Source organism: Aspergillus alliaceus, assembly GCF_009176365.1.
Source record: "Aspergillus alliaceus strain CBS 536.65 unplaced genomic scaffold BDW43scaffold_7, whole genome shotgun sequence".
Lineage (NCBI taxonomy): Eukaryota > Fungi > Ascomycota > Eurotiomycetes > Eurotiales > Aspergillaceae > Aspergillus > Aspergillus alliaceus.
The window spans coordinates 270914-296246 of NW_022474690.1; the positions used below are offsets into that span (position 1 = coordinate 270914).

Consider the following 25333-nt stretch of genomic DNA (forward strand, 5'->3'; position numbering starts at 1 on the left):
TCCCTATACCTGGGAGATCATATTAGAAACACGAAATAGATAGCTCTGATGGCACAAATTCTGACGGGGAAAAGGCGACGAAAGGGCTGACTTGGGGGTTACGGGCGTTGTATGGAGAGGGAATGGAGGAAGAAGAGGTGCGGAGAGGGAGAATAGAAGAGATGGCGGAATGCAGAACCAAAAGGGAAGCGAAAACCACCAGCAGGACAACAATCCCCCCACGCAAGAGTAACAGAACCCTTCCGATGTCATGTCATGTAATTGTGTGTTTGTTTCAATTGCTTGGCTCTCGGACTCATCCATCTCTTCCTTCCTCCGTTCTGATACTACCCGATTCTCTATCCATTTGGCGCTTACTATCAAGTCTAATGACCCCTCCATTACATGCTTCTCTATGTACTACTTGCCATTTTCGATCCGGTTGGGTTATTCACGGTCTATCTGTAGCTTCGAGTTCCGATATCATACAAAATATCCCTCGTATAACGTAATATCAGAGTCCAAATCAACAATAGCCTCAGATACATCTATTTCGAGGTTAAGGGAAAAAAGACACCTAGAGATTCAGGTCACGAGAAAGAGAACGTGATAGTAGATAGTTTAAAGAAATAAAAAAAAGCAGGCGCAAAATTGCCTGGGAAAGATTGACGCGGGAGAAAGTAGGGAGGAGGACGTGATATACCTACTCCTTCATTCCTGCGGGATTGTGATCCAAAAGAAAACAGGGAGAAAATAATGGGAAAGGACCGTAACCCCCATTTATATTTTAATACATCTGAAGAAGGAAGAAGAAGAGAGGAAGAACCAAGCTAAGGACGGCTGATGCCTGAGAACAGAAGCCCTATCTATAAAAATGTTGCTTAGTGGACGGTCCATGAGATATTCAAAGCGATTTCGAAAGGCCTCAGTTCTGCGGCTGACTAGAAGGCACAGGCTGCATCTCGATGTCTGCTTGCGCTTCAACGTCCCGAGGAAGGTATTTCCGTTTCATTATACTTAAGCGTTGGTCACCCTCACGGTAGGATTTCTTGAACTGCATGTATGTCGGTGGCCGTGGTCGCCCGAAGACAGATATCCAATTTTGGAAGATACTTCCTTGGGTAAAGGGCCGATGACGGTCGGCTTTCACGAACTTGTGGGAGTTTAGATATTCCCTGGTAGTCTCGCCCCGGCCAACTAGGAAGAGATGGTAGGCCCAAAGAGAGGCTGGATATGGAGCAGCAATGGCCCCATAGAGGACCATAGCCCAAGGCACCCTCCACTTATCGATTGCGGCGCCGAAAGATATCCCCTCTTGCGATCGATAAACGAGAATATGTGCCAGGCTCGCCCCAATTAAGAACAGGGCGAGAACTGTCGAGGAGCTCACAAAAGTGAAGAAATACCGATAATTACGGCGGCCAACACAATTGTTAAGCCAGACGCAATGATGATCGAGCGTCTCAATACAATTGTCGCACACACGACAATGATAGCATCGCGGGGGTCGCCAAATATTGCATGTCTTGCAGAATTTCACCGGGACATCCATTGCTGCAACCTCAGAGGTTGCCAACTTAACCATCACCCAGTCATTTGTCGGCGGGCCGATCACAAGTGGATCATCCGAAGGGTCTGGCGGAGGCATTGAGTGAAGGTTACGGGGAATGATCTGACATTAGGGAATTAGTGACAAACGTGTCGGGTCATATATGAGGGCTTCTTACTCCAGGATCAACAACAGAGGCGTGCAAGAAGGATGAAAAGCATAGACAAAAGAGATAAGCGAATAATATGGGAATAGCAGGTGAAATATTACTCCAAAGCCAAGGAGCCCTTTACGAGGTCAGCAATCAATCCCATGCATCTTGACTCAAAACAGAAAGGGGACTTTACGAAAATCCAAAAAACAAAGCCGATGGTACAACTACCAATATCCCAGTTGCAACATTAACGGGCTTGTCTCGAGAATTCTGGAACCTCCCACCACCAAAGAAGATAGTATTGCCAAGGAAATATTCATAGTTCTTGCCCAGGCGGCTCTTGCGTATTGTCCGATCGTGCTTCTCAATAGACCCAGGAGACGAACCAGCTGAAGACAGCCGCTCATGGTTTCGGGTATCACGGTGCTCTTGGCTATCGTTCCTATTTTGTGGAGATAAAAAAGAGAGAGGGGATCTTTGGGAGATGTCATGACCGCTTGGACCAGTCGAGCTCACTCCCAGGTTTAGGTGTGGCTGAGAACTTTGGTTGCCTCTTTCTTTGTCGCGTAGAAGTTTAGCACTTTCGCCTATACTCCGTGCTGTTGTATTGCCGATCGGACTGGCGTTTGAAGTGTTTCGGTCAGGGATAATGGGGTCTGTGAACTCCGTGCCTCGAGATGGAGGAGCCTCTTGTTCCTGTGGGCTAGAGCTTTGAGCGAGTGTGCTATTCGATACTAAACTGCGCCTGTTTTGGTTTTGACTTGCGTGATCACCCCAATCTTCGGATGATTCTGTTCCTTTTGTCATAGGACGACCTCGATGGGCTTGGAGTCGTTGAGAAGACAAGGGTCGGAAGAATCCTTGCGCCGTCAGTGAGGGAATGTGGCTTCGGCTCAATCTGCTATTCGAACTTCCGGGTCTGTTTGTGCCATGGCTAGTGATGGAACTCCTCACGGGGGGAGGCCCGGGCCGACTGGAAACGGATGGTCGTGACCGATGTGGTGCGTATGACGAAACGCCGGTATATGACTGCGACTGCTCTCCATCTTCAGAAGCCATGTCCTCCGTCACTCGAGACGAGATCCCGCCGACGGAGGGAGGCCGAGGTATACCCAGTGCATGTTGCATGGGCGCAGGATTTGACGCATCGCTTGTTTCCGAGTTGGCTGACGAGAACGTCATGATGTTCTAAGCGAGTAGTAATGATGCCGCTAGCAAGGCCTGCTGCGAATCATGTTGTGGGAATACGAGGGAAAGGGTTATTGGGATTGAGTAGTCCTGGGGTCGTTGTAATCGAATGGGCGAATGTTAAACAGGAGAGGAGTCGATTAAGGAATGACAGCAAAAGGCATAAAAGAAATAAAAGTCCGAAACAGTTTAGAAATATAAAGAGTGTAAGCAACCTAGAGTCAGGACCGTCAGTCAGCTGTATGCGATTGAGGACGCGGCGCGGAACATGACCTCCCTGTCCGAGTGGAAAAAAGGGATTCGGAATAATACGAACCTTCAAATAAAGTTGCGACTTGACTGCAGAGCAGCTAATTCAAGTTGCTTCACGGCTGCGATGTGAACTGCATGCTGTGCCGGACCAAGGGATTGAAAGCAGACAGCCTTCGCCAGTGCAAGAAGGCGACGAGCATTCCAATCGCATTCGCTGAGAACCTCCCTAACCTAACCCAACCTGGTCAACCGGGGCCTAACCCGAATCAGGGCTAGGAGTCCTGACTAAGCCTCGGGAGCTGATGGGCCAACGGGAATGTCACCTGATGTGATGCGCCGGCAACATCATCGTCCGACGACCCACGGATTCTCCCACCTCCCCCAAGACCTCCGATTACCTGACAACTTCCTATATCTCGCAACTACCCAAAATGTCGTCAATTGCCGCCATGGCCTCCCGCCGGGCCTTTGCCCGCCAGTCTCTTTTCCGTACCCCCGCCCGCCGTTTCTACAGCTCCAAGGTGGAGGAGGCTAGCCTCGACAAGGCTCCTCGTCGTGACCCTGAGCTTTACGTACGCTATTTTCGCCAGACCAATTGAGCCTGTAGGAAGGATTTCTAATTGACTATAGGTTTTGCTCGGTGTCATGTCTGGTGCTTTCCTTGTCGCTGGATGGTGAATGCCCTTCCCCGTACCCACTTTTACAGAACACGACCGACCGCAAAAATTCCACAATTGTGCTTGGAAGCAGAACAGGACACTAACAACGCCTTCCTCCTGATAGGTACTTCGGAAAGAAGCCCACATCCGTGACCTCCGAGAGCAACGTGCGTATTGGCGATAGCGCTATGCCCTGGGAACGTGAGGACGACGGCAAGGTCTACAAGTACCAGTATCACCCTCACGGCGACAAGAGCCAGCCTCTCAGGAACGCCCCCAGCGCCCTGAACACTGTCATTGTGCCTAATGTTACTCTGCCAGCTGTATGTTTCACTCCCGCCTCGCTCCAGAATGCATCTTTATATCCGGATATCATGATGTTCAAGGGGGAACACTTGCTAAAATAATATCTCAGGACCTCCACGAGCGTTTCAACAAGTACGGCAAGGAGGAGTGGGACTACTAAATGGACATACAGCTACATCGAAGGCTATAGTGGTAAAGGTTGAGAGGCACCGGTCGCTGTATACTAAAATCGCTTTGAAGAGTAGAGAAGCGTTGTGCATCGTACATTTTGAGGAATCAATTGGAGATTGCTTTTATTGCATTACAATCAGGGGCTTCTGGGGTGTAAATGATATACGGTAGGGCACAGACCCAGTGGAAAGTAGTCATGTACAAGGTCGCATTTCGTTAGATCAAAGGAAGTAAAAAAAATTAGTCTTCGGAAAGGAAGTACAGGAGAAGAGGATTGCCAAGATTGACATGTGTTAAAGCAACATAAAAGAAAAATTTCGCAGCAGGAGGATGCAAAACCAAAGATTACTCGATTCTGTTCTCCTAGCAGGTTAGTTGGTCGCCTCGTTCCCTTCGCTGGCGGGTTTTGCTTCGGGAGAATTTGGCTCCCCCACAGAGCTTCCTCCAGTGGCCGAGGCCGGGCCATCATCTACAGCCTGTTGTTCCTGTTTCCCAAGTGTCTCAGGATTCTGACCTTCAACGTCCGGGTGCGGTGGGGCAACTTGACCATTGACCATCTCGACCTCATGGCCATTTGCCAGCAGGGTCCGAGTCTCATGGCGTGTCTCAAAGGATACTTTGCCCTCCTTTGCTAAGGCAGCGACAAGAGCCTCGTCCAGAACATTACCATCTTGATCACGGTATTCAACCCGCGCCTTAGCACGGCGGGGCTCAGGCTCCGGGGTGACACTAGCGTCCTGCACTTCTTCCTGAAGTACTCGTTCGTTTTGCTGCGGTGGGGGGGCTACAGGAGCCTCAGAAGGAGCAGCCTGCGCAGTTGGTACAGCGCCATTGGTGCTTGAAAAGCGAGTCACATATTGGCCAAGCTAATGTTACTCCGTCAGTCGTTATGGTGCGACAAGCCTAGTACCCCCGCCGTGGAGGCTTCCAGTTCGGAACACTTACGTCAGTATGGAAAGTGTTGCAGTCAAAGTCCCAGGTATCCAAAAGTTTCACCTTGCGGCAAGCATCTTGGGTCCAGGGATTGCCATAGACCAAAGGAGAGTAGAGAGTGAAGGTAAAGATGCTCATAGCCAAGAAAATCCCAGCCAACGCCTTGCCAATGGCGGGTTTGGATGGTAGACCAAGAGATTGGATACGATTAGCAAAGAAGTCAAATTCTTGGCATAAGGTGATTATGGCAAAGTAAAGCGCTGGAAGATAATGATGGAGAAAGAGCTGCCGGGCCATGAGATAGAAGGGGAAATAGTGGAAGGCCCATCCGAGGACACTGGTGCCAACTTCGTAGTCGAATCTCTTGAAATTGACGTTGCGATAGTCACCACAATTACGTTGCCAGCGAAGAATGGAAATGCCCTTGAACAGTACGTATATGCCAATGGCCAAGGTCGACGACCACCAGATAAGTGGGTTACCAAGGAGATAAATTTGACGATGATCTCTACCCCAGAAGTTGATGCCGCGGAGCAGCGTAGGCCACGACGGGGGGCGTGAATCCCAAGCATGGGATTCGGTCAATCCAGCGTTGGTAGTCCACATCACCTTCTGAAGCTCCCAAAACTTACCCAAAAACCCGGGGTTCCGGTACGTGACCTTCTCCGCATCCTCGGGCAGCATCGGGTGACTGTTAGACTCGATGTACCAAACACTGTTGGGCAGAGTGCCTCCTTTCGCGCAGGTCACCTCTTGCTGTTCCCAACCCCAGTCAGGAAGCTTGACTTTGTGGGAGAACAAGACACAGCCAGTCATAACGTGTACCAACTTGAATTTGGACTGAATCGTCCGCAGGCGCTTCTTCGCTTCTTCACCCTCTGACATCGACTTGACAATTTCAACGCGGAACATATCATTTGCATCGCCAGCGAAGCCGTCGAAGCCATAGGCGGACACCTCGAATTGCCAATCCACATCTGTCACGGGGGGCCGCTCATCGTGGGAATGAATTCTTCTGCGAGTCATCAAGTGGTTCAATCTAATGACAGCACCATCTTCAATATACTCGGTAGTGATGTTATCCCAAGCCAATGGACCCTCGATTTCTCCATCAGGACCAAGGGGCTGAGTTTGATTCTCAGCAATGAAAATGTTGTTTTCATCCTTATGAGGATAGAGTGTGACCTGCTGTTGCTTACTTCCCGTTGGGTACATGTGGTTGTGAGAATGAAGGTAGCCACCCTGCGTATTGTGGTGACGGATAGAGATACGGGAACCGAACACGACGTCAGCGGGAACGGCTTGCATCGCTTTGGAATTTAGTGTAGCCTGGAACTCAGATGACATGAATCCATCACCTTCTCCTGGGTTTACCAAGCACAGGAAATGGATTGCGAACATTCCACAGTAGAAGCCCAATGGAATAATGATAAGACAGAAGAATCGAGCAAAGAAGTGCTTGAACCACAAACGCTATAGAGACATTAGCCAGCAACTAGGCAACGTTTGGCACCCGAACACATACCGGTGTGACGTTCTTCGTGTCACCGAGGAGAACCCACAGTTGAAGGATGGTCAGAGAGCCAACCCAAGCAACCGTGAAAAGGCCCACCCACTTGACACTCAAAGTAGCGCCTAGACAAACGCCACTGGCCACCAACCAGAACCACCAGGGTCCACGGAAGGCATGCGACGGGCCCAGTTCCTGCTGATTCGTGAAAGAGGTAAACGACATGGCCGTGAGAGCAGTGAAGAACACCAACGGGGAGTCCAAGAGGATTAGGCGAGACTGAGTGACCAGGGCATTCTCTGCGACGAGATCAGCATGTGCATCCAGACTCTTGACCGTGGTCCAAACTTACCGAAGATCACCACACCAGCTCCCAGCACAGCAGTCGACGTGCGGCATCCCGATGCTTTCAAAGTCAAAAACATTAAGGACACCGTAAGCACACCGAGAATCGCGGGAAGCATTCGCATGGCCACATATGGAACTCCTGGTTCCAGGTAGTCCTTTCCAATTTCCTTGAAATCGAAATCGCCATTGAATCCAGCCAACCAGCCCGCAAGTGTGATGAGAAGCTTCGCCAGAGGGGGATGAACATCCATGAAAAAGCGGCCCTTGATATATTTCGATGCAAAGCCACCGAAACTGTGCGTCAAATAATTAGCCCGATGCGGCCTGCTTCGCACGGCTGGGGAAGTATGAGGACATACTGGACTTCATCGAAGACGACGCTCGTCGGCTGATAGATTCTGAACAGACGAACCGCGGCAGCGATCAAGGTGACAAGAACAAGGAGCTTGTAGTCGGAAGTGGGAAGGTTGAATATGTTATAGTCCTTGACGCCATCCGATCCATAGCTCAGCGTCTGTGGGGGTGCTTCCTTGCGGTTTTTCGGTCTCGGAGAACGACTCGAGGAGCGGGAAGACTTCGCTGGAGGCTGGACCTCCAGGGCGTTCCTGGATTTGGGTGGCATTTTGGCGCCAATGGGTGGGGAAAGACTATAGAGAAGGAGGGGAAGAAAGGGACAGTATCCAAAGTTAAGAAAAAGGAACGAAGAGCATGAAAGAGATATCACAGATATGCGGAAGATAGTAAGGACGAGCTAAGGCAGGCTCCGACTCCAGAGGGAGCTTTCAACAACCCCACGCCCAGCAATGAAGCCAAGTAAGAAATGTCAATCAATGAGAGTAGTAGGTTAGGATACTATGCGCCATGACAAAACTAAAACAAAAAAACTAGAAAAGATACATCGACTTTGGAGTCGGAGTTGAAGGAACAACACGTGTGGGACAAATTAGGGAGACGAATGAAAGCGTAGAGTCCGGTTTAAGGCCAGATCGTCGGCGGACAAGGACGAAGGTGAGCTTTTGGAACTACGGAGGTGGATAAAGGTAGTAATCCGGGTTTGGCCTGACATTCCCCACGAAAACAATTTGGAACCCTCTCCCCTTGGTAGCCAATTTTGCTGAATCCGAATGGACTTCCTTTCTTGTATTGAAAAAAAGTATTGACCAAAGTTAATTGAATTGATAAGTTCCAACTTCAATTCATGATGAAAATGGTGGACCATTTCTTTCTTCCTTTTTGGGTTTAGTTCGTGACCAAAACTGTCCCCCACTAGTAAATCTGTTCCAAAGTGACCACTAGCGCGCGGCTACTACTTGAACCATTAGCCGCGCCAGATGAGGTAAGGCAAATTGGATGGAAGTCACGGCTTTCTCCCAATTATCCTTTATCAAGTTGCATCCCCACCCAACCCATCGCCTTGACCTGTGTTTTGAACATGGCGTCTGTAAGCAATGGAAATACCCCAACCATCACGGAGGAGGTGGGTAAACCTCCGGAGGGAGTAGTCTTGCCACCTAAAGATATACGAGGTATGGTTTGAAATTCCCCCATCCTTTTCCTCCTTTGTTGTTGTCTCTGTATATCTTTCCTGGTATAGTGACTGACGGACTCTGACAGCCATTGTGGAGAAGACCGCAGGTTATGTTGCAAGGAATGGTATTGTCTTTGAAGGTGAGTCGACAAATGCACCAGCATTCTTTTTTACTCGATCTGAGAAATTGACCATCCGCCTGTAGATCGCGTACGCGAAAAGGAACGCAATAACCCTAAATTCTCCTTCCTGAATCCTGACGATCCTTATGCAAGCTTTTATCAATGGCGACTTGTCGAAATAAAGGAGGGCAGAGGAACATCTGTATCTGCAGGCCGATCGGGCGAACCTGCTGCAGCTCCTGAGCCGGAGCAACCTACGGGGCCCGAACCACCTACTGACTTTCACTTTTCCGCGCGGATGCCTATTATAAACGCGCAAGATCTGGAAGTTGTTAAGCTCACGGCTCTTTTCGTTGCCAAGAGGGGGAAATCGTTTATGACGGCTCTGTCTCAGCGAGAAGCCAGGAACTTCCAGTTTGATTTCTTACGTCCGCAACACAGCCTTTATCAATTCTTTACCCGACTGGTAGACCAATATATTATCCTACTGCGATCTGAAGGCCTCGATCAGGCGTCGTCGGAGAAAACCCGTCTGGTAGAGCTGGAGCATAATGTTCAAAATAAGTATCATGTTTTGGATCGCGCCAAGAAGCGTGCCGAGTGGGTGAAATACCAGGAACAGCAGAAGCAGAAGAAAGAAGAGGAAGAAGAACAGGAGCGCATTGCTTATGCGCAGATTGACTGGCATGATTTCGTGGTCGTTGAAACCGTGCTATTCACAGAGACCGATGATCAAGTTGACCTCCCACCACCCACCTCTCTCAACGATCTCCAATCTGCTTCTCTGGAGCAGAAAGCTATGATGTCTCTGAACCCTCTCCGTATCGAAGAAGCAATGCCGACAGACGAGGAGGTACCGACTTATTACAATGCCTACCCTGCCCAACCAGAACCAATTCCTCAACCGGCTGTCCAACCCGCCGGACCTGCATTCCATCCTCAATTACAACCTCCCCAGCCTATCCCGGTTGCTTCCACCACCGCACCGGAAGAGGAACAGCGTATTCGCGAACGAATGGAGGCCCGTGAGAAAGCCGCTGCCACTCAAGCAGCCGCCAAAGCCGCCCCGGGTCAACAACCTATGCGCATCCGCTCCGATTATGTTCCACGTGCACAGGCGCGCCGTCTCAACCAATCTGGCACCACTGCACTCTGTCCCAACTGTCACCAGCAGATTCCAGTTGCTGAACTGGACCAGCATATGCGTATCGAGTTGCTCGACCCGCGCTGGAAGGAACAGCGCGCTAAGGCCGAATCCCGAAGCGCTACAACTAACTTGTCGACCGCAGACGTGGTCAACAATCTCAAACGTCTCGCCAGCCAGCGAAGCGACGTCTTCGACTCGACAGTGCTTCCGGGCGTACCCGACCCGGAAGAAGAGGCGAGGAAAAAGCGCATGGCATTCGAGACTGCCCCCGGCGCAGGACCTACGCCACCCATTGTCGGCCCTGCCGGTGGCCCACCCAATCCTCAGAATATGAATATCGAGGAACAGATCAGACATCTTCACGAGCGTTACAGGCAATGATCGATCGGCAATTCGTTTGGGTCTTTGATTCTTTGGACCGTTCATCGGCGTTTATCATGTGGAGTTTGCGGTCTTTCTTAACTTATTGAGACGGCAGATGTAAAATATTCTTTCCGTCTTGTCATACTTCACGATGGATTTAAAATTCAAGGCGGGAAATCTATAGTAGTAAGATATTTATACCAAATGTTCATTGCTCAGCATGATTTACGTCTCCTGGTTTGGAGTTGGCCTATGATAATCCAATTTTTCCATGAATTAGTCCTCAAACTACCATTTCCTCTAATAAATCCCCTTTGGAGCTCAATTCTATAGATGAAATCTCGGATCATGAATTATCAGAACCTCTATACCTGATGTGCATATAATAGCTATAGGCTGACGTGCCCTTGCATCATTCCATACATTAGAACCGTGGACGTTTCCATCGCCATGTATATCGCATAAAAGCAACAACCGCAAAGAAACTAGCAAAGGAGAACACCCGAATTGATATACGCAAACGCCAGCGATCAATGAAGAGAAAGAAGAAATGAAACGTGTCAGGTGTGCCTAGTCTATGTATCCATCTGAGCCACCCGCCAGGGCATGAAACTCAGGTGGACCATCGCGGTCTAGTGGCGCTCAAAAGCAGGTCAATGAAAAGCCAGTAATAATAATGGGGGGGTGGGAAACTATCCAAAAAGAGATGTAAGAGATAGCAAAGAAAGAAAAGAGGCCGCAAGTGTACAGCAAAGAAGGCAGGAGAAAAGAAAAAACATTAGGTACGGATTAATATTAATACAGGACTTAGGAGGTTAAGGAGAAACCCATGAGTATGTAAAATGGGGAGCAAGGAAGTAGGTATGAATCGGAGGAAGATCAGCATCAAAGCTAGAATAGGAATGAGAAAGTGTATCCAAGGCCGTGTTGAGGAGGAGGGAGAGGATGCCGTCGTTTTTCCACTTCTGAATTTTGCGCATCGTCTATTTCACCGCTGCTGGTTGACGACTGATGCTTCGGGCTGTAACGTGATTTTGGAATCTTCGTTCTCGCTGGAATTGGCAGTCACGCAGACTTTTAATTTTTCATTGGGCTGTTCGGAAAATTCGACTTCGACATGATTCTGAGCTTCGCTGTTATCATACGGCGCCGACACTGCTGTGCTACTAGCTGGGGATTCCGTAGCATCCTCAAATGGATCCTCACTCAAGGACGGCCTGCGTGGGTTGTGAATGTTCAATTCCTCGCCATCATCATTGCCATTCTTAGCCAAATCGTTAGGGACATCCTTCACCTCGATGGGGATATCGCCCTGATCATCAGCCACAGGCCCTGGATATTGTTCATTGGCACCTTGAAGACTCTCCAAGCGGTTCCTCTGTGCAAGAATAGGGACTATGCCACCCCCAATCCGGGACCAGAACATTCTCTCTCTTAAACGAACTGTTTCTTCCCAGGCATCCTTTTCGTCTTCGGTATCACCAACACGGATATGCGAGTCAAGGATGAGGCGGAGATAGCCAGTGAACTCGCACGAGGAACGGACTTTTTCTAGACAAAGAACGCATAAGGGGTACCGCTGAGCCGTTTCACTGTCAGACGTCCGGAACCGATGGGTTCTTTCGTTGATAGACCCCGTTCTACGCTCGCCACAGAGTGAGCAAGGGAATTCATATTTCTTCGCCGATGATGGCATGGGTTCAACCACAAGACTTCCGTCGCAGATACCACTCAGGACTGAACGTCGAGTCAGCCACGAGATCCCAGGGGCTGCATCAAGTCTGAGCGTTGGTTCAATGTCTTCGCTAAGCACACGCTTGTAAAAGCGAGTCTCCTTCAAAGGGATATGCGAATTCGCTGGCTGTGGTGAGGAGATACTTCCATTGGGAGAGTGTGGTTGGGATTTGGCGGGTGATGATGATGCTGATCCAAAACCCCCACTGCTGAAGCCAGCGGCCAGACTCATAACGTTCAAGCCAGTATATGATCCACTTGTAGCACGACTAGGAGGTTTAGAGATACTGGATAAGGTGAATAACTCCTTGAACTCTTCGAACGCATGGATGTCCATTCGACACACAGGCTTAATCAGATGAGGGAAGCTGGTGGATGGACCAGGTGTTAATTCTTCCAGGACTGGAGCTGGATGCGAAAGTACAGTCGTTTCCGTACATTGCTTTGTGATTGCCGAGGTTTTTTGCTGCTGGTGATTCGCGGGAGATGACGGTGCGGTAGAGGTAATTGTCCGGGCTTCAATGTCGTCCTTGGAAATGTTCATCCCCTGCAGAACGGACTTTAGCTCTGCCAACTGTTCTTGGTGCGATGCAAGTAGAGATTCCGTGTCTTTTATTTGAGCACGTAATTGTTCATTTTTCTTCTCAACCGCCTCACGCTCGAGCTTAGCAGCAGCTACCATCTATGGAAGACCAAGTTAGAACGTCCGCTTATTCGAACAATAGGGGATTATCGGATAATATACCTTATTAGCTTCCTCGAAGAGAGCAGCAGTAAGGGTCTCGAGCTCTTGCTCGATACCCTTCTTCTCCTTCTCGACAAGAGCGCGTTGTGCCTTCTCGTCTGCCAGCGCAGCCTTTAGGCGTAAGATCTCATAGTCCACATCAGCTTTCTTGATTAGGACTTCCTGATCGATATCTCGTCGATGCTTCTCATTCTCTGATTCTAACGCTCTGATCTTAGTCTGGGCATGCTCGAGCTCTTGACGAGTGGCGACTAAAGTGTCATCCAGAGTGGTTTGATTGTTAATCGCTTGCACGAGTTTCACGCTCAAGGCAGCAACCTCGTTACTCAAATCTGGATGATGGGATGGTGATTGCGAAGGCTCTGTCCCTTCTGGGGTGGTCAGGAGTCTTGGATCTTGTAGGGTACTAAACCCACTTTCGGGGAAGCCTCCCACGCTGGTTGAGCGTACAGCCGGCGCAGGTTTACCGGTTGCGACACCGGCGAGATCATTGGCGGATCTCGCTTTCGTCAGGGTCCTATCGGGGGAAGGAGACCTGTTGTCGGAAGAATTGGATCGCTTGTGGTTGTTGGTACGCGAAATCATTGTGGATGGAGAGAGGAAGCTATGACGAGAATAATAGCTGTGAAAGGCGATTAGACTATCCAGGTATTAGCGACTATATCGTAACCGTGCCTCAAGGGTGGGATCAACGTACTCGGCCATGATGACGAACAGGTCGGGTTAAGGTTTTCAAAAAAAATACGGAAAGAACGGGGTGTCACAACGATGTAGAATTCAGTTGGACCGTTTTTTCCATCTGAAATTCGCCGAGTAAGGATCAGAGAGCGTCTGGCATATAGCAGAAGTAGGGTAGGAGTAAGGCCAAGATAAGGTAATCCCCGCCAGCGCGCAGACTGGAGCGTGACTAGCCGGTCGGCATACGAAGCATTGAGTCTGATAAAGGATCGAGAGGGCGATCGGAAAGGGAGCGGAAGTTGAGGGGGAAGGAAAAGTGAAAGAAAGTGAGGTTGTAAAAGGATAGACTGGAAGGGGAGAGGGGGAGTGTGACGTGACGAAAGAAGGGCAGAAGAAGAAGTGACCCCTCTTTTTTTGGGAATGATTGAAGGTATCGATCGTAAAGTAGGAGTAAATGGATCGAAGCAACTTTTAGTTTAGTCCCCGGGGTTCACTAGTAGTTAAAGAGGAATTGGAAAGATGGTTCAATTGGTTCAATTCATTTGCAGAGGCAAATCACGCCGGCGCTTAGTCACCCGGATTGGGGCACGCCGATCGCCTCGGTCATTGGACCAGTCACGGGCCTGTCCTTTTTTATTTTCCTAGGTACTACATTCAAGAGTAGCTAACTACTGTGTACAAAAGTATTATTGTACCTAGTAGGTACATTCATTCATTCGTTCAGTACCGTCCCTGTGCCACGTTCCCATCTGGTCCCTCTTCGGATAGTTTAAGTGGTATTTTCGCAAGATCTTCCAATGCGTCATTAATTACTTTCAAGCGATAACGTTCCGAAGTCCGGACCTGAGTAAAATAGTCAAGAAAATTGGGTAATTATTACACGGACCTTGGACCGTGCCATTTTCTCCGACTATTTAACCTTGATCATAATAAATATTAACAGAAAGGATTAAATAGTACAAGACAAGACGTAATACGACTACTTATATTTAGTTTTAATTTCTTTTTTTTATTTTTATTTTTGGACGATCGGACATTATCTAGTAGATAATGAGATATCGGAAGTGGATAAAACACAGCGACTCATTTCTTGGCAAAACGGCGATGACGACACATGCGTTATCTTGTATGAAATCTGAGGCTAAATTTGCAAGGAATTATAGATAGAAAATCCGAGACATAACCGGTTGCTGTGTACAGAGTCGCTCTTGTAGCATCAAATCTTACTACCGAAGTACACTTAATTATCTAATATTATCTATCTATTTACGGACCTCGATAGAATGAATTCCAACTTGTAGTCTATCTACTAGTGAACTGGACTAAAGACTAAGTTACTCATGGCGCCCCACACCCGTCGGGAACCGAACCCCAAGTGGCCTGAGTGCCTCAGGCTGCAGTCCAGGTGGGGTTGGAAACTCTTTCTCCAACAAATCCACATTTCGAGATGTTCACGTGTGTATACCTTTTGTGCAATCAGACCATAATCCATTCCGGAAAGGATTATATTATCAGTTCTCTCGACAAATCGACCGTGCTTATCGCCTCCCTATCGTGAATTGAGTGACTGTCGCAGTAAAAACACCATGGCCGACGCAGAGTTGGAAGAGGTGCGGATATAATTTCGGAGGCTGAGTTCTCATGGTCTTAAATGGCCATGGTAAATCGTGCGAACCATCTGCTGATAATTGATATAGATTAGGAGGGCCCGACTGGCACAGCTCCAACAGCAACAGGGCGGGCCACGAGGTGGTGGTGGTGCTCCGGACGGCCAGGATGATCAGAGAAAGTAAGTCTTACTCTCAATCCTTTTACCAGGTAAAATAAAAAAGAAAAGAAAAGAAAAGAAAAGAAAAGAGAAAGAGAAAATATTTCGATTTCTTGAGTTCCAAAAACGCAGAGGGGAAAAATTGGACTAACTGGTCGCTGTATAGACAAGCTGAAGGTATGCCACTGCTCCCGTAGCCAACAAGACCCCGCAAGTTTCAAAGAGGAGCACGAAGAGGGCTCTAATCGCCTTCCTTGTTACCTAAGATCGATCCTAACAAATTTCTACTAATAGCCGAACGTCGCTCTGCCATCCTGAACCAGATTCTCGAACCCGAAGCCGCTGACCGCTTGGGTCGCATTCGCCTCGTGAAGGAGTCGCGCGCCGCCGACATTGAGAGCAGACTGATCATGCTGGCCCAGACGGGCCAGTTGCGGCAAAAGGTCTCGGAGGATCAACTCAAGCAGCTCTTGAATGCTGTTGCCGAGAACCAGCGCAAGGACGAGGAAGAGCATAAGGTTGTGTTCAATCGGCGCAAAGGTGGCTGGGATGACGACGATGACTTGTTGGATTTGTGAAAAAAGAAAAGTTGAATTGCAATCAGCGATGTCGTTTAACCCTCTGAGGGGATTCTTACAGGGGGGTTTCTTGATATGTTCATTTCCTTTGTCCACGAGCTATGAAACTGAAAAACTTGGTCAAAGGAGTGTGCGGCTTCTACATAGTGCAACTCGTCGACGGCACTCCATCCTCCTAGTTGTCAACCACCTTCTAACACTAATTGCCATCTCAACCATAATTGGACATGTACGGAGATAAGGGAAGAGTTCATGTCTTTATCAAATCACGGCTATTGAATGCCATATAATAACTAATATACATCAATGCTAACCTCACCGCAGTAAAACCTATGCGTTCTGCTGCAACTTCTCTTTCTCCCGCCTTTTTTGTTCTCTAATCATCCGCCTAATCTCCCTCATATCAGGAGGCTTCTCAATGCCGAGTTCACTCCGTAACTCATCCACGTCCTTCTCTAAAATTTTCTCCCAATAGACGTTAATCAATTCCTTACTAGAGAGTCCACTCCGGACCGCCCACGGCAACCACAACTCAAAGAACCGCTCCCGTTCCGCAGGCTTCAGCCTCACCGCAGCAAACATACTCAACCCCGTCATGGGAATCAGCGTGTTCAAGTATTCAAATGCCTTGAGCGCCAACTCCCCCTCAACAAAGGTCGGAAGGCCCGTCAGAGCATGGTAAAAGTCGTGACACTCCCGGTACCGCTGCATGACGTATGCGCATTCTTCGTCGTCGATGTACTGGACGTTATCGCGGGTATCTGGGGAGACGCCTTCGCGGTCGAGCCAGATGGCGTAAGTCCGACCGACGGAGTTCTCGGGTAGAGAGCGGAGGTAAGGGAGTGGGAGGGTCTCAGAGGTTATGCGCGGACGTTCGCGGAGGATCTGACGGCCGGTTGGGTCTGAGAGCATAGCATCACGGAGACGGTATATGAAGTAGGGGGTTGCGGTGGCTTCGCCGCAAGCTGCGATGAGATCTATATAGTTTCAAAGTATAGAGTTAGCATGTTAGTTTCTTGTGATTGCCAATCTTCACGTGGGCTTAATTGCGCGGCCGGAAGGATAATCGAAGAATAAGATGCTTCTTACCTGCCCTTCGAGGATTTAACAAAGCGCCCACAGCGGATCCGACAGCTAAAGCACCACGCTCTACAAAGTTCAACCGGACATGGCCGGGATAATTTGGCGGCGGTCGATTGTTCACGGAGAAATGCCGGGCGCGACAAGCTACTACCGTGGCAGATGTTGATCGAGACAATTCGCGGAGACCTAAAACCCTGCACCTCCTGAGGACCGACATTTTGAACGCAGAAGGTCAGTCACACGTCTCAATGGACATGACCCTTTGCAAGAATGCGACAAGAATGTTGATGAGTGGTACGATGCTCGGGGAAGATCTCCGGTTAGCGTCCTTGGTCCGCACGCCGTGCCGTACCACTGATAAAGATCGATAAGCTTTTATCGCCGAGCCCTACAATGCTGCATTTTTCTAGATATGAGGTCTCAGCATTCTAATTTGGCGGACTAGAACCGTGCGGGATATTCCAATGGCTGGTTCTCTATAGGAGGTATAAGGGTTGCGTTCACTTTGCTATAACAAATCTACCTTTACGTATTTTTACTTCCCCCCCCCCCTCCATTTTCCTAGTTATACTTCCCCGCCGATCATTCAACTATTCCCCGCAATAATGAAGCCAGACTGGTGGCCTGGAGAGGAGCATGAGTCCTTCACAGAGTGGGCTATCTCTCAGGGAATCATCGCAAATGGAGTCGGGCCCGCGCGGTTCGGCGGCCGTGGCTTGGGAATGATAGCCAAACGAAATATAGAGGTATGGCACCGTTACTTGGCCATCAGCACTATTGTGATTTGAAGCTGCACATGCTTACCTTAATTTAGGAAGATGAAGCCATAGTAACAGTACCATTGAAGGCAATGCTAACCTCTGAGCGTATCCCGTCATCTTTCACCAGCAAGTTCCCAGTCGGGGTGCCCACTCATGCGCTATTCGCTGCATTTCTCACGAATGGCAACGAAGAAGACCTCAAAGAATTTGAGATGTGGAGAAAGACTTGGCCTAGTCGGCAAGACTTTGAAGTTAGCATGCCGATTTTATGGTCAGAGTCCCTGCGAAACTACTTGCCACCGTCCATTTCAGGTCTTTGGAGTAGTATACAGAGCCGGCAGGGCAAGCTTCAGTACGAGACATCTCATCAGAACCTCCTTTCCCAGCAGGAACAAAGGCTGCGTGCGGCGTGGAATATTGTTGTTTCTGTTTTCCCAGGTACCAACCGGGAGACGTTCACATATCATTGGCTTATCGTCAATACAAGAAGCTTCTTCTACTTGCTGCCTGGACAGGAACCACCGGAAGATCGAAATGATGCTATGGCATTACTGCCCTTTGCTGACTACTTTAATCATTCCGATGTTGCGGTATGTCGATGCAACTGTAATGTGGGTTTCCTTAAACATTAATTTGAATGCTTGGGTAATATAGTGCAATGTAAAATTCGATGGTGAGAAATATGTTTTCCGAGCCATCAAACACTATGGTACGTGTTGGTCTGTCATCGTTCCTTGGGGCAGTCCGAAGATCTTCTGACTTTGTGTGCCGCAGACGAAGGAGAAGAGATATATATGAGCTACGGACCTCATCCTAATGATTTCTTATTTGCTGAATGTGAGAATCAATCATGTCTTCCTGTTTCGTGGCGCCAAACTAACCTAAGCAGACGGCTTTTATCTCGACGAGAATGAGTCAGAAACTCTATACCTCGACGATATAATATTCAAAGACCTTAGCCTATCGCTTCAAGAGGAACTAGATTTTCAACAGTATTACGGGTATGTTCACCAAATCCGAATAGTTATATCTATTACATTTCTCCTACCTAAGATAATCCCATCGATACCTAACCCATGATTTCAGTAATTACCAGTTAACGGCCACTGGCGTGTGCTATCGCACTGAAATTGCCGCATGCATGAAATATATGCCATTGGAAGACTGGCGAAACTATGTCCTCGGTTACTCCACCAAAGGTGTTGATGAGAAGAAATCGGAGGGTATCATCCAACAGTGGATTAGAGCGTATCTGGGTGAAGTGGACAAGACATTCACTGCTCTGGAGAAAACTGGATCTGGCCAAGCGGAGTTGAAAGATCAGCAAAAGATAAAGATGCTGATGAAGCGATGGACCCAAATCAGGGACCTATGTGCCAAGGCTTCGGAAGCTGTTTCCTGTTAGATCCATATATTCAATAAAGTGGATTTGCTTGCGCATGGTGTCACGAAGTCGAATTTATTATATGTATACAGATGTGAGAGTAGGTTCACATTTTGGGCTCTCGGGGCAAATCAATCGGAATGGCACCCGATTCCATCTGTTTTGTTTGTAGATGTTTGGCGAGAACCAGGTGTTTGATTGTATAATTCACCACACATTTAATGCCAAGTTCCTCGCCCCTCCGTATGATGTAACCGTTCATGTACTCAATTTCCGTGGTTTTCCTTGACAACACGTCCTGCAGCATGGAACTATGGTTCTTTGCAGTTTTGTTTGCCAGCTGCGTAACCATCATTCGCAGTCGTTCGGGAGAGAAACGACTTTCGATTCCAGGAACTGCTTGCAGCTCGGGGAGAGCACAGATGACGCTTGAGATCTCGATGAGAAGCAATCGCATAATGCGCGTGAAGCTGTAGTTGTAGAGAAGTTCACCGTTCTTGCAGTTCATTATAGCTGTTAAAGGATTGATAACACTATTCATTGCAAGCTTCTCAAGCTGGTATAGTATGAGGGAGGAAGGGGTTTCCGCAACAGCAACCAGAGGCGGGGTGAGCGTCAATGTGCGCAACAGGTATTTGGTGCTTGGGGCCCAGTTCGAATCCCCCTCATTTGTTGAGGTCACAGCACCGGCCAGTGGAACAGAGCCCAAGATAGTTGTGCCAACACCGGTGTGAGAGACTTGAAATGGCTCTTTTCTCCGCGCCAAACCGTGAGAGATAATACCACACATGTAGTGCGGACGATACCGGGGGTCCGGGAAAACTTTCTCATTAACCTCATCGATGGCACCCATGCCGTTCTGGAGAAACAAAACTGTTGAATCAGGCGTCAGACGGTGCTTGACAGACTCCATAGCCGTTGCGGTCACTGGCGCTTTGACGGCGACGATCAGACATTCAATCCGCTCGTCTTCGGCCGAAGCTCCATCAGTAGCGGCTTGTTGGGCGTATTCATCAATGCTTTCATTGCCATTCTCCGTCGTACCATCCTGGTTCCAATACGGTACCGAAAGCCATGTCTTATCATTCAATACATTGACATCGAAGCCCGTTTTTATATCATCCAGGCCATTAGTATTGATTGCTAAGCATTTCTTCCTCTCCAGCCAGGACCTATAGAGGTTGGGCGTGTGCATCATAAGCGTAACAGGTGGCGGAGATGACCGGCTTGCCAGTGAGTGAGCAACGAATGTACCAATGTTCCCAAGGCCCAGAATATGTATGCGGCCTGACAGCCGGCGTTTCCCGCTGCCTCTTGACGCTTCGTCGGCATCCTGGTGCCATGTCGCCAGGAAACGAACATTGAGACCACGCTGGGCATCGCCTGCCATAGCGAGGCAGAATTGGGAAATGCCAGTCCGCAAAAGCGGACGGCGTCCTGTTGGGAACAACACTTTGAGAGAGATGGCGTGATATGCAAAGGAGGATGGTCGTCGGGACGCTTGAAGTCTGAGCAATGGCCGCAGAAACCAGCTAGTTTCGCATTATAGAATAACGAGTCCTCAATAAGCGGTCCAAGAACACGGTAAGCAACCAGAGCCTAACAAGGCTAACTTGATCAATGATGTGCGCAGGCGACGCGATAAATTGATAAGATCATGGCCCAGCTCCCGACCGCCCTTCACACCGCCTGCAGATAAAAATTTGAGATTATCTACGAAATCATTATCCGGAAGAACTACAATCGTTATCCACAAGATGGATGCAACTGACTTACTACCGCTGCTTGAGCAGCTGGATGATCATATCGACGATCTGGATGAAGCTCTATGCCCTGTCCTGAATAGTGCTGTGGCTGCGACGTCAAAAAAGCTTCCTGTTCTGGACAAAGCAAAATTTCACGTTCTGATCACTTACGCCTTGGAATCTCTCATATTTTGTACGGAAACCTCGACTTCAAATTTTCAACCTGCGGCCTACTGATCTACCCCTAGCTTATCTACGTCTTCATGGCGTTAATGCTAAAGAGCACCCTGTGTTCCGAGAACTAACCAGAGTGAAACAATACTTTGACAAGATTAAGGCGCTAGAAACAGAGCCGGAGCAGCGGACGTTGACACTTGACAAGCAGGCTGCAAGCCGCTTCATTAAGCATGGTCTTGTATGTGCTTTTAAACATGTAAAAGATTGAGAATGCTAACTTCGCTAGGCTGGAAATGACAAAATCGATCTGGAGCGCAAAGAACAACAAGCGAAAGAAAAGGCGCGTGCCCAGTTGAAGGCATCTCTACTAGCTAAGAAGGCGGCTACAGCGGCAGTCCCTGAGAGCGCATCGAAGAGCCCTGCGAACAGATCGGAATCCGACTCAGACAGTGAATCCGATGGCGGTGAAAAACCGACAGAAAAGACACAACCCGAAGACTCTGCGAAGAAGATGAAAAAGAAGAAAGTAGAAAAAAGTGCCAAGCGCGAATCCACCAAGGCCAAGAAGAAGCGCAGCGAGGAGGGTCGTAAAGATAAAGACAAGAAAAAGGAACGGAGAAAGAAGAAGCAAGAAACCCGGAAAGCAAGGATGGCCCAATGAGTAATCTAATCACCGGATCGTACCGCTTTTTTAATGGTCGAAGAGGTGAAGACTGTGTCGTTATGATCGGCTGGTTCCGATCTTAGGGTTTGCATTGACGGCTCATTGAGCCGTCAGTTCCAACAGCAAGCATACGTCCTGGGACCGTTATGCCTTTCCCTCAGAACAGATGATAAAGGCGCTTTCATTTAACGACGGCTGCCTTCTCTAGTCCTATTCATTCAGTACTTCGCCGCAATATGCATCTTTACACGCATGAACTATGAGGATACCTTAAGACAGCGCGGACGCAAGCCACTGGGTTGGGTTTGACTCTTCCTGTGGTGCTCTGTCAATTATCCATCGGATATAGGGCCTCTCCATGGGCTCGATCCTATAGAACCTACCCTAGTCAACTAAATAAATAAAATGGCAACTTGGAATTTTAAGATCTCATGAACTCAACCTCCCCTCCCCGTAAGCCCCAGTCTGTGAATCAGGACCAGGATCAGAGGGAGAGGTGTAGAAATGAGTCATAAGCATGGAAATTCGAGTAGCTTCCCCATAGATGAAGAGTCACCAGGTATAAAGATAATCATCTAAAGTCCGGCGGACTTTACGCCACAGCGAAGAGAATCCCGGTATCCGGAAAACACAAGATACAGATATAATACCAGGCCCAAAGCAAATAATATATTACCACATGTAATACGGGTACCACACATGGTTTTCGCCGTTCCGAGTGCCATTGCGGATCACCCAACCAATCAGCGAGGAGGAAATCAGCAGCAGCACGGAGTTTTCGACGACTTCTCCGCCGACTTTCGAGCGTCTTCTTTATATAACCATCCGTTTGCCTTCGCAAAGTTATCTCTATCTCTCCCCATCCATACATAACTCCCTTCATTCTCTAACAACAAAACCTTCATCCACACTAACCAAAATGCCTCGTCAACGCCGCGGAGCTCCTACCCCTGCGCGCAGCGCTCCTACCAGACCTACCGCCGCTCCCGCCAGGCCAGCCGCTGCTCCTTCAGCCCAGCAGAGCCAGCCTCACTCGACCGCTGCTCACCCCCAGTCGGCTCCCCAGCAGGCCTATCCTCATCCCCCTCCCCAGGCCGCTCCTGTCCAGCAGAGCGCCGGACCCGGCCTGTTCGGCCAGATGGCCTCTACCGCCGCGTAAGTCCTCCATATGCCTGGCGGACTGAGAGAGAAATCAGGAAAAAAAATAAAAATAAAAAAACTAACATCAAGCAGTGGTGTCGCAGTCGGTTCTTCGATCGGCCACGCCATCGGCGGCCTCTTCAGCGGTGGCTCCAGCGCCCCTGCCGAAACCCAACAGGCGGCTCCTGCACAGGCGCAGCCCATGGACACCGGATTGTGGCAGAGCAACACCACCAACAGCTCTTACGGCAACCCGGCCTGCGAGACAGACATTCGCAACTTCCGTCAGTGTATGGATGAGAACCAGGGTAACATGGGCATTTGCGGGTGGTACCTAGACCAGCTTGTATGTTTCTGCCCTTCCCTACAAGCCTTTCTAAGGTTGTTTCTGGGTATAAGTACTAACGGGTTCTATAGAAAGCTTGCCAGGCTGCTGCTAAGCCGTACTAAATTTAATGTTTTATGTTTCGCGCCGGGGGTATACTTGGTGCAGGGTTCTGGGTTTGAAGCCGGTTGAGTGTGGATTTGATCGGGACGGTGCTATGTTTGGATTGGACTGTGTTTGCATAGCGGCGTAATATTCCTCTACTGTATACTAATTCAGTCGGGGTTGAACTGATGAACTTTTTTATTTTGTTTTGCTATATTTCTTATTCACGGGATTTGCTCCTGAGATAGAGACAGATGAATACCTAAAGACAACAACTATTCCACTCTTCATGATACTGGTTGATGAGCAGGTATACACTGGGTAGTGAAAAGAGCAAGGCTAGGGTCCAGCTTCTAGATCAGGCTCCTCAAGGATTTTGTAGTAAACGTGAATTGTGCCAATCTAACGAATGTCTTGGATGTAAGAATACGTAGCACGCTATCGCTGTTAAAGTCGCAGAAAGAACCAATCAGGCAGCAAAAATTAGAACTAAAACCGTGGGCTTAGTTTACATCAACTAGCTAGCATCATTCCTATTGCCTCTCTGTGTCTCTTGGCTCAAAATTAAGCTATGCATGTCAGCGGACCCAACTAGTCTGATAATACATGTTCAGATTACATACCTGATTCCCATTATAAAGTTGGCTACCATTTTGCTCATTACGCTGGTCCCTTAGTGTTCGGATGATAGGGCCTCTGAATGCAGACGGCCGTGGCCTGGCTGCACTGTTACCAGATGAAACTGGGGTAGATGTGCTAGCTGGAGAGGCCTCGGACGTAGTTGATGCTAGTTGGCCATAGCCAAAGAAGGAACCCACTAGACCCGTGGCAGTGCCAACGGCAGAGGAAACAAGACCATACGCAGATGATACAGCCCGAGCGGGTAAGCTGGACCCAGACGTCGAATATGCCTCAGTATACGTATTGATCGGAACCATTACCAGGTTCGCTGTCGAGCCGACTCCAAGCTCTGCCAGAGTTTGTTCCTCCTCGGCGATGGTGAGCGTGCGGTTCGGTAGAGGTGTCAGGATATGCTTGAGATTGTACGGGCGTTTTCCGTCCGCAGACTGTTCATCAATCCAAGGACGGACATGTCCCCTGATGGTCTGGGAGGGCATAAAGCTGGACCGGATAGAGCTCCCATCAAAGAGGCGCACTTGAAGCCGATATTGCTTGGGTGGCGCTGGTGTTTGTGGCTTGCGCTCCTCTGCAGGCGTGCTACTGCTTTCGGCGGGTGCACGAAATTTTGTAGCTTTCGTTTCTGATTCGCTATTTTTTGTACTATCTGTGGATTTCACTTTATCTTGTGGTTTCGGAGTTGCTTCTTGCTTCTTTGGTTGAGGCTTCTGTGCGTGGATAGGGGTTTCCACCTTATATGTACTCCGGCCGGCATGTAGGCTGTTGTGGCCCTGTTGAGCTGACCGAGGTTGCGGTCTGCTTCTTTGCGACCCAGCTGAAGCTGAAGCTCGCGATGGGGCAACAGCATCAACAGAAGGGGAGGAGGCGGGTTCAGACCGTGGTGTAGTCTCAGAAGCAGTAGATGAACTAGTGGCATGGCTCTGGGTACCCTGGGCAGGCAACTTCGAACTTGCCTGGTCGGCCGGCTTACTGTCTTCTAAGACAGCCTTTAGCCGACTATGAAAGTCTTCTTTCGAGATATCCGGTATAATATATTCCCGCAACATTCCATTCCTGTACGATAGTCAATCGAACGTCCAACGACCCTAACACCTAGGAAGAATTCTCCACTCATACTTAATGGCTATGACGGCAGGGAACTTCGTAATGGGGCAGAAGGAAGTCAAAAACCCGGCTTCTTGAGAATCCTTGGTGAGTCGCAACAGGACAGATCTCGACGCGACTAAGTCCGCGAACTGTGTTTCGCCGCCGATTAGTGATCATATACGGGAAAAAAAAATCGGTGATATGATATGCATACTTCGCTGTCTGCGAAGTAACCCTCTTCCCAGAGAATACTTGTTTGCTCGTCATCTGTACGAGTTCATTCAGCTGGTTAGCGTGTGGGTAACGGTGGAGCTTGTTAGATGTATAGAAGGATGGATGCTTGGATGCATTCATGAGTATCGCACCTCGAACAAAACATATTACCGCTTTAGCTTGAGAAACCGCCAAAGCGATCCCTTCCTGCAGACTTCCGGAGAAAAACATGGTGAGCGAGTGCTGTTTGTTGTACAGCGGTAGATACCTTTTAACTCCGTCGGGGGAAAAAGAAGGCC

The 25333-nt window shown here is 48.9% G+C and overlaps 13 protein-coding genes across 13 annotated transcripts; 7 read left to right on the forward strand and 6 right to left on the reverse strand.

Annotated features, from left to right (window-relative positions):
• Nucleotides 1-125: 125 nt before the first annotated feature.
• BDW43DRAFT_266079 (uncharacterized protein) lies at nt 126-618 on the forward strand (the record flags this gene model as incomplete). Its single annotated transcript, XM_032040839.1, has 1 exon — nt 126-618. A coding segment is annotated over exon 1 (287 nt), but the record flags the coding sequence as incomplete, so codon positions are not given.
• A 24-nt stretch (nt 619-642) lies between these two features.
• erf2 (palmitoyltransferase ERF2) lies at nt 643-2975 on the reverse strand. Its single transcript, XM_032039447.1, has 3 exons — nt 1876-2975; nt 1707-1815; nt 643-1651 (listed from the first exon to the last, which is right to left on the reverse strand). Exons 1-3 carry the CDS (start codon nt 2862-2864, stop codon nt 905-907), a joined length of 1845 nt encoding a protein of 614 aa, XP_031903637.1. The 5' UTR covers nt 2865-2975; the 3' UTR covers nt 643-904.
• A 578-nt stretch (nt 2976-3553) lies between these two features.
• BDW43DRAFT_307818 (uncharacterized protein) lies at nt 3554-4247 on the forward strand (the record flags this gene model as incomplete). The annotated part of the gene is made up of 4 exons (XM_032046328.1): nt 3554-3694; nt 3753-3796; nt 3906-4104; nt 4197-4247. The coding sequence occupies 4 exons, from the start codon at nt 3554-3556 to the stop codon at nt 4245-4247; spliced, it is 435 nt and encodes a 144-aa protein (XP_031903638.1).
• Nucleotides 4248-4278: 31 nt separating this feature from the next.
• Nucleotides 4279-7831, reverse strand: pmt1 (protein mannosyltransferase 1). Its single transcript, XM_032039448.1, has 5 exons — nt 7409-7831; nt 7054-7343; nt 6717-7000; nt 5204-6664; nt 4279-5124 (listed from the first exon to the last, which is right to left on the reverse strand). Exons 1-5 carry the CDS (start codon nt 7669-7671, stop codon nt 4630-4632), a joined length of 2793 nt encoding a protein of 930 aa, XP_031903639.1. The 5' UTR covers nt 7672-7831; the 3' UTR covers nt 4279-4629.
• Nucleotides 7832-8410: 579 nt separating this feature from the next.
• On the forward strand, nt 8411-10712 carry BDW43DRAFT_225362 (putative pre-mRNA splicing factor). The gene is made up of 3 exons (XM_032039449.1): nt 8411-8575; nt 8664-8717; nt 8783-10712. Exons 1-3 carry the CDS (start codon nt 8482-8484, stop codon nt 10225-10227), a joined length of 1593 nt encoding a protein of 530 aa, XP_031903640.1. The 5' UTR covers nt 8411-8481; the 3' UTR covers nt 10228-10712.
• Nucleotides 10713-11197: 485 nt separating this feature from the next.
• BDW43DRAFT_297840 (guanine nucleotide exchange factor SEC2) lies at nt 11198-13619 on the reverse strand (the record flags this gene model as incomplete). The annotated part of the gene is made up of 3 exons (XM_032044460.1): nt 11198-12625; nt 12689-13328; nt 13597-13619. 3 exons carry the CDS (start codon nt 13617-13619, stop codon nt 11198-11200), a joined length of 2091 nt encoding a protein of 696 aa, XP_031903641.1.
• A 1333-nt stretch (nt 13620-14952) lies between these two features.
• On the forward strand, nt 14953-15712 carry BDW43DRAFT_307822 (DNA-binding protein; the record flags this gene model as incomplete). The annotated part of the gene is made up of 4 exons (XM_032046329.1): nt 14953-14976; nt 15064-15155; nt 15301-15311; nt 15429-15712. The coding sequence occupies 4 exons, from the start codon at nt 14953-14955 to the stop codon at nt 15710-15712; spliced, it is 411 nt and encodes a 136-aa protein (XP_031903642.1).
• Nucleotides 15713-15997: 285 nt separating this feature from the next.
• coq4 (ubiquinone biosynthesis protein COQ4) lies at nt 15998-17056 on the reverse strand. Its single transcript, XM_032039450.1, has 2 exons — nt 16802-17056; nt 15998-16689 (listed from the first exon to the last, which is right to left on the reverse strand). Exons 1-2 carry the CDS (start codon nt 17010-17012, stop codon nt 16043-16045), a joined length of 858 nt encoding a protein of 285 aa, XP_031903643.1. The 5' UTR covers nt 17013-17056; the 3' UTR covers nt 15998-16042.
• A 169-nt stretch (nt 17057-17225) lies between these two features.
• Nucleotides 17226-19004, forward strand: BDW43DRAFT_225415 (uncharacterized protein). The gene is made up of 6 exons (XM_032039451.1): nt 17226-17541; nt 17610-18146; nt 18211-18265; nt 18331-18393; nt 18446-18557; nt 18643-19004. The coding sequence occupies exons 1-6, from the start codon at nt 17401-17403 to the stop codon at nt 18959-18961; spliced, it is 1227 nt and encodes a 408-aa protein (XP_031903644.1). The 5' UTR covers nt 17226-17400; the 3' UTR covers nt 18962-19004.
• BDW43DRAFT_225422 (ketopantoate reductase family protein) lies at nt 18842-20544 on the reverse strand. Its single transcript, XM_032039452.1, has one exon. It carries the CDS (start codon nt 20328-20330, stop codon nt 19047-19049), a length of 1284 nt encoding a protein of 427 aa, XP_031903645.1. The 5' UTR covers nt 20331-20544; the 3' UTR covers nt 18842-19046.
• Nucleotides 20545-20696: 152 nt separating this feature from the next.
• On the forward strand, nt 20697-21739 carry BDW43DRAFT_225424 (Sas10/Utp3/C1D family protein; the record flags this gene model as incomplete). Its single annotated transcript, XM_032039453.1, has 3 exons — nt 20697-20878; nt 20934-21100; nt 21149-21739. Coding segments are annotated over 3 exons (724 nt in total), but the record flags the coding sequence as incomplete, so codon positions are not given.
• A 624-nt stretch (nt 21740-22363) lies between these two features.
• Nucleotides 22364-23473, forward strand: BDW43DRAFT_266109 (uncharacterized protein). Its single transcript, XM_032040840.1, has 3 exons — nt 22364-22681; nt 22760-23012; nt 23084-23473. The coding sequence occupies exons 1-3, from the start codon at nt 22446-22448 to the stop codon at nt 23114-23116; spliced, it is 522 nt and encodes a 173-aa protein (XP_031903647.1). The 5' UTR covers nt 22364-22445; the 3' UTR covers nt 23117-23473.
• Nucleotide 23474: 1 nt separating this feature from the next.
• Nucleotides 23475-25302, reverse strand: BDW43DRAFT_266114 (UBX domain protein). Its single transcript, XM_032040841.1, has 5 exons — nt 25187-25302; nt 25036-25088; nt 24852-24970; nt 23720-24788; nt 23475-23665 (listed from the first exon to the last, which is right to left on the reverse strand). Exons 1-5 carry the CDS (start codon nt 25263-25265, stop codon nt 23630-23632), a joined length of 1356 nt encoding a protein of 451 aa, XP_031903648.1. The 5' UTR covers nt 25266-25302; the 3' UTR covers nt 23475-23629.
• Between the last annotated feature and the right edge of the window lie 31 nt (nt 25303-25333).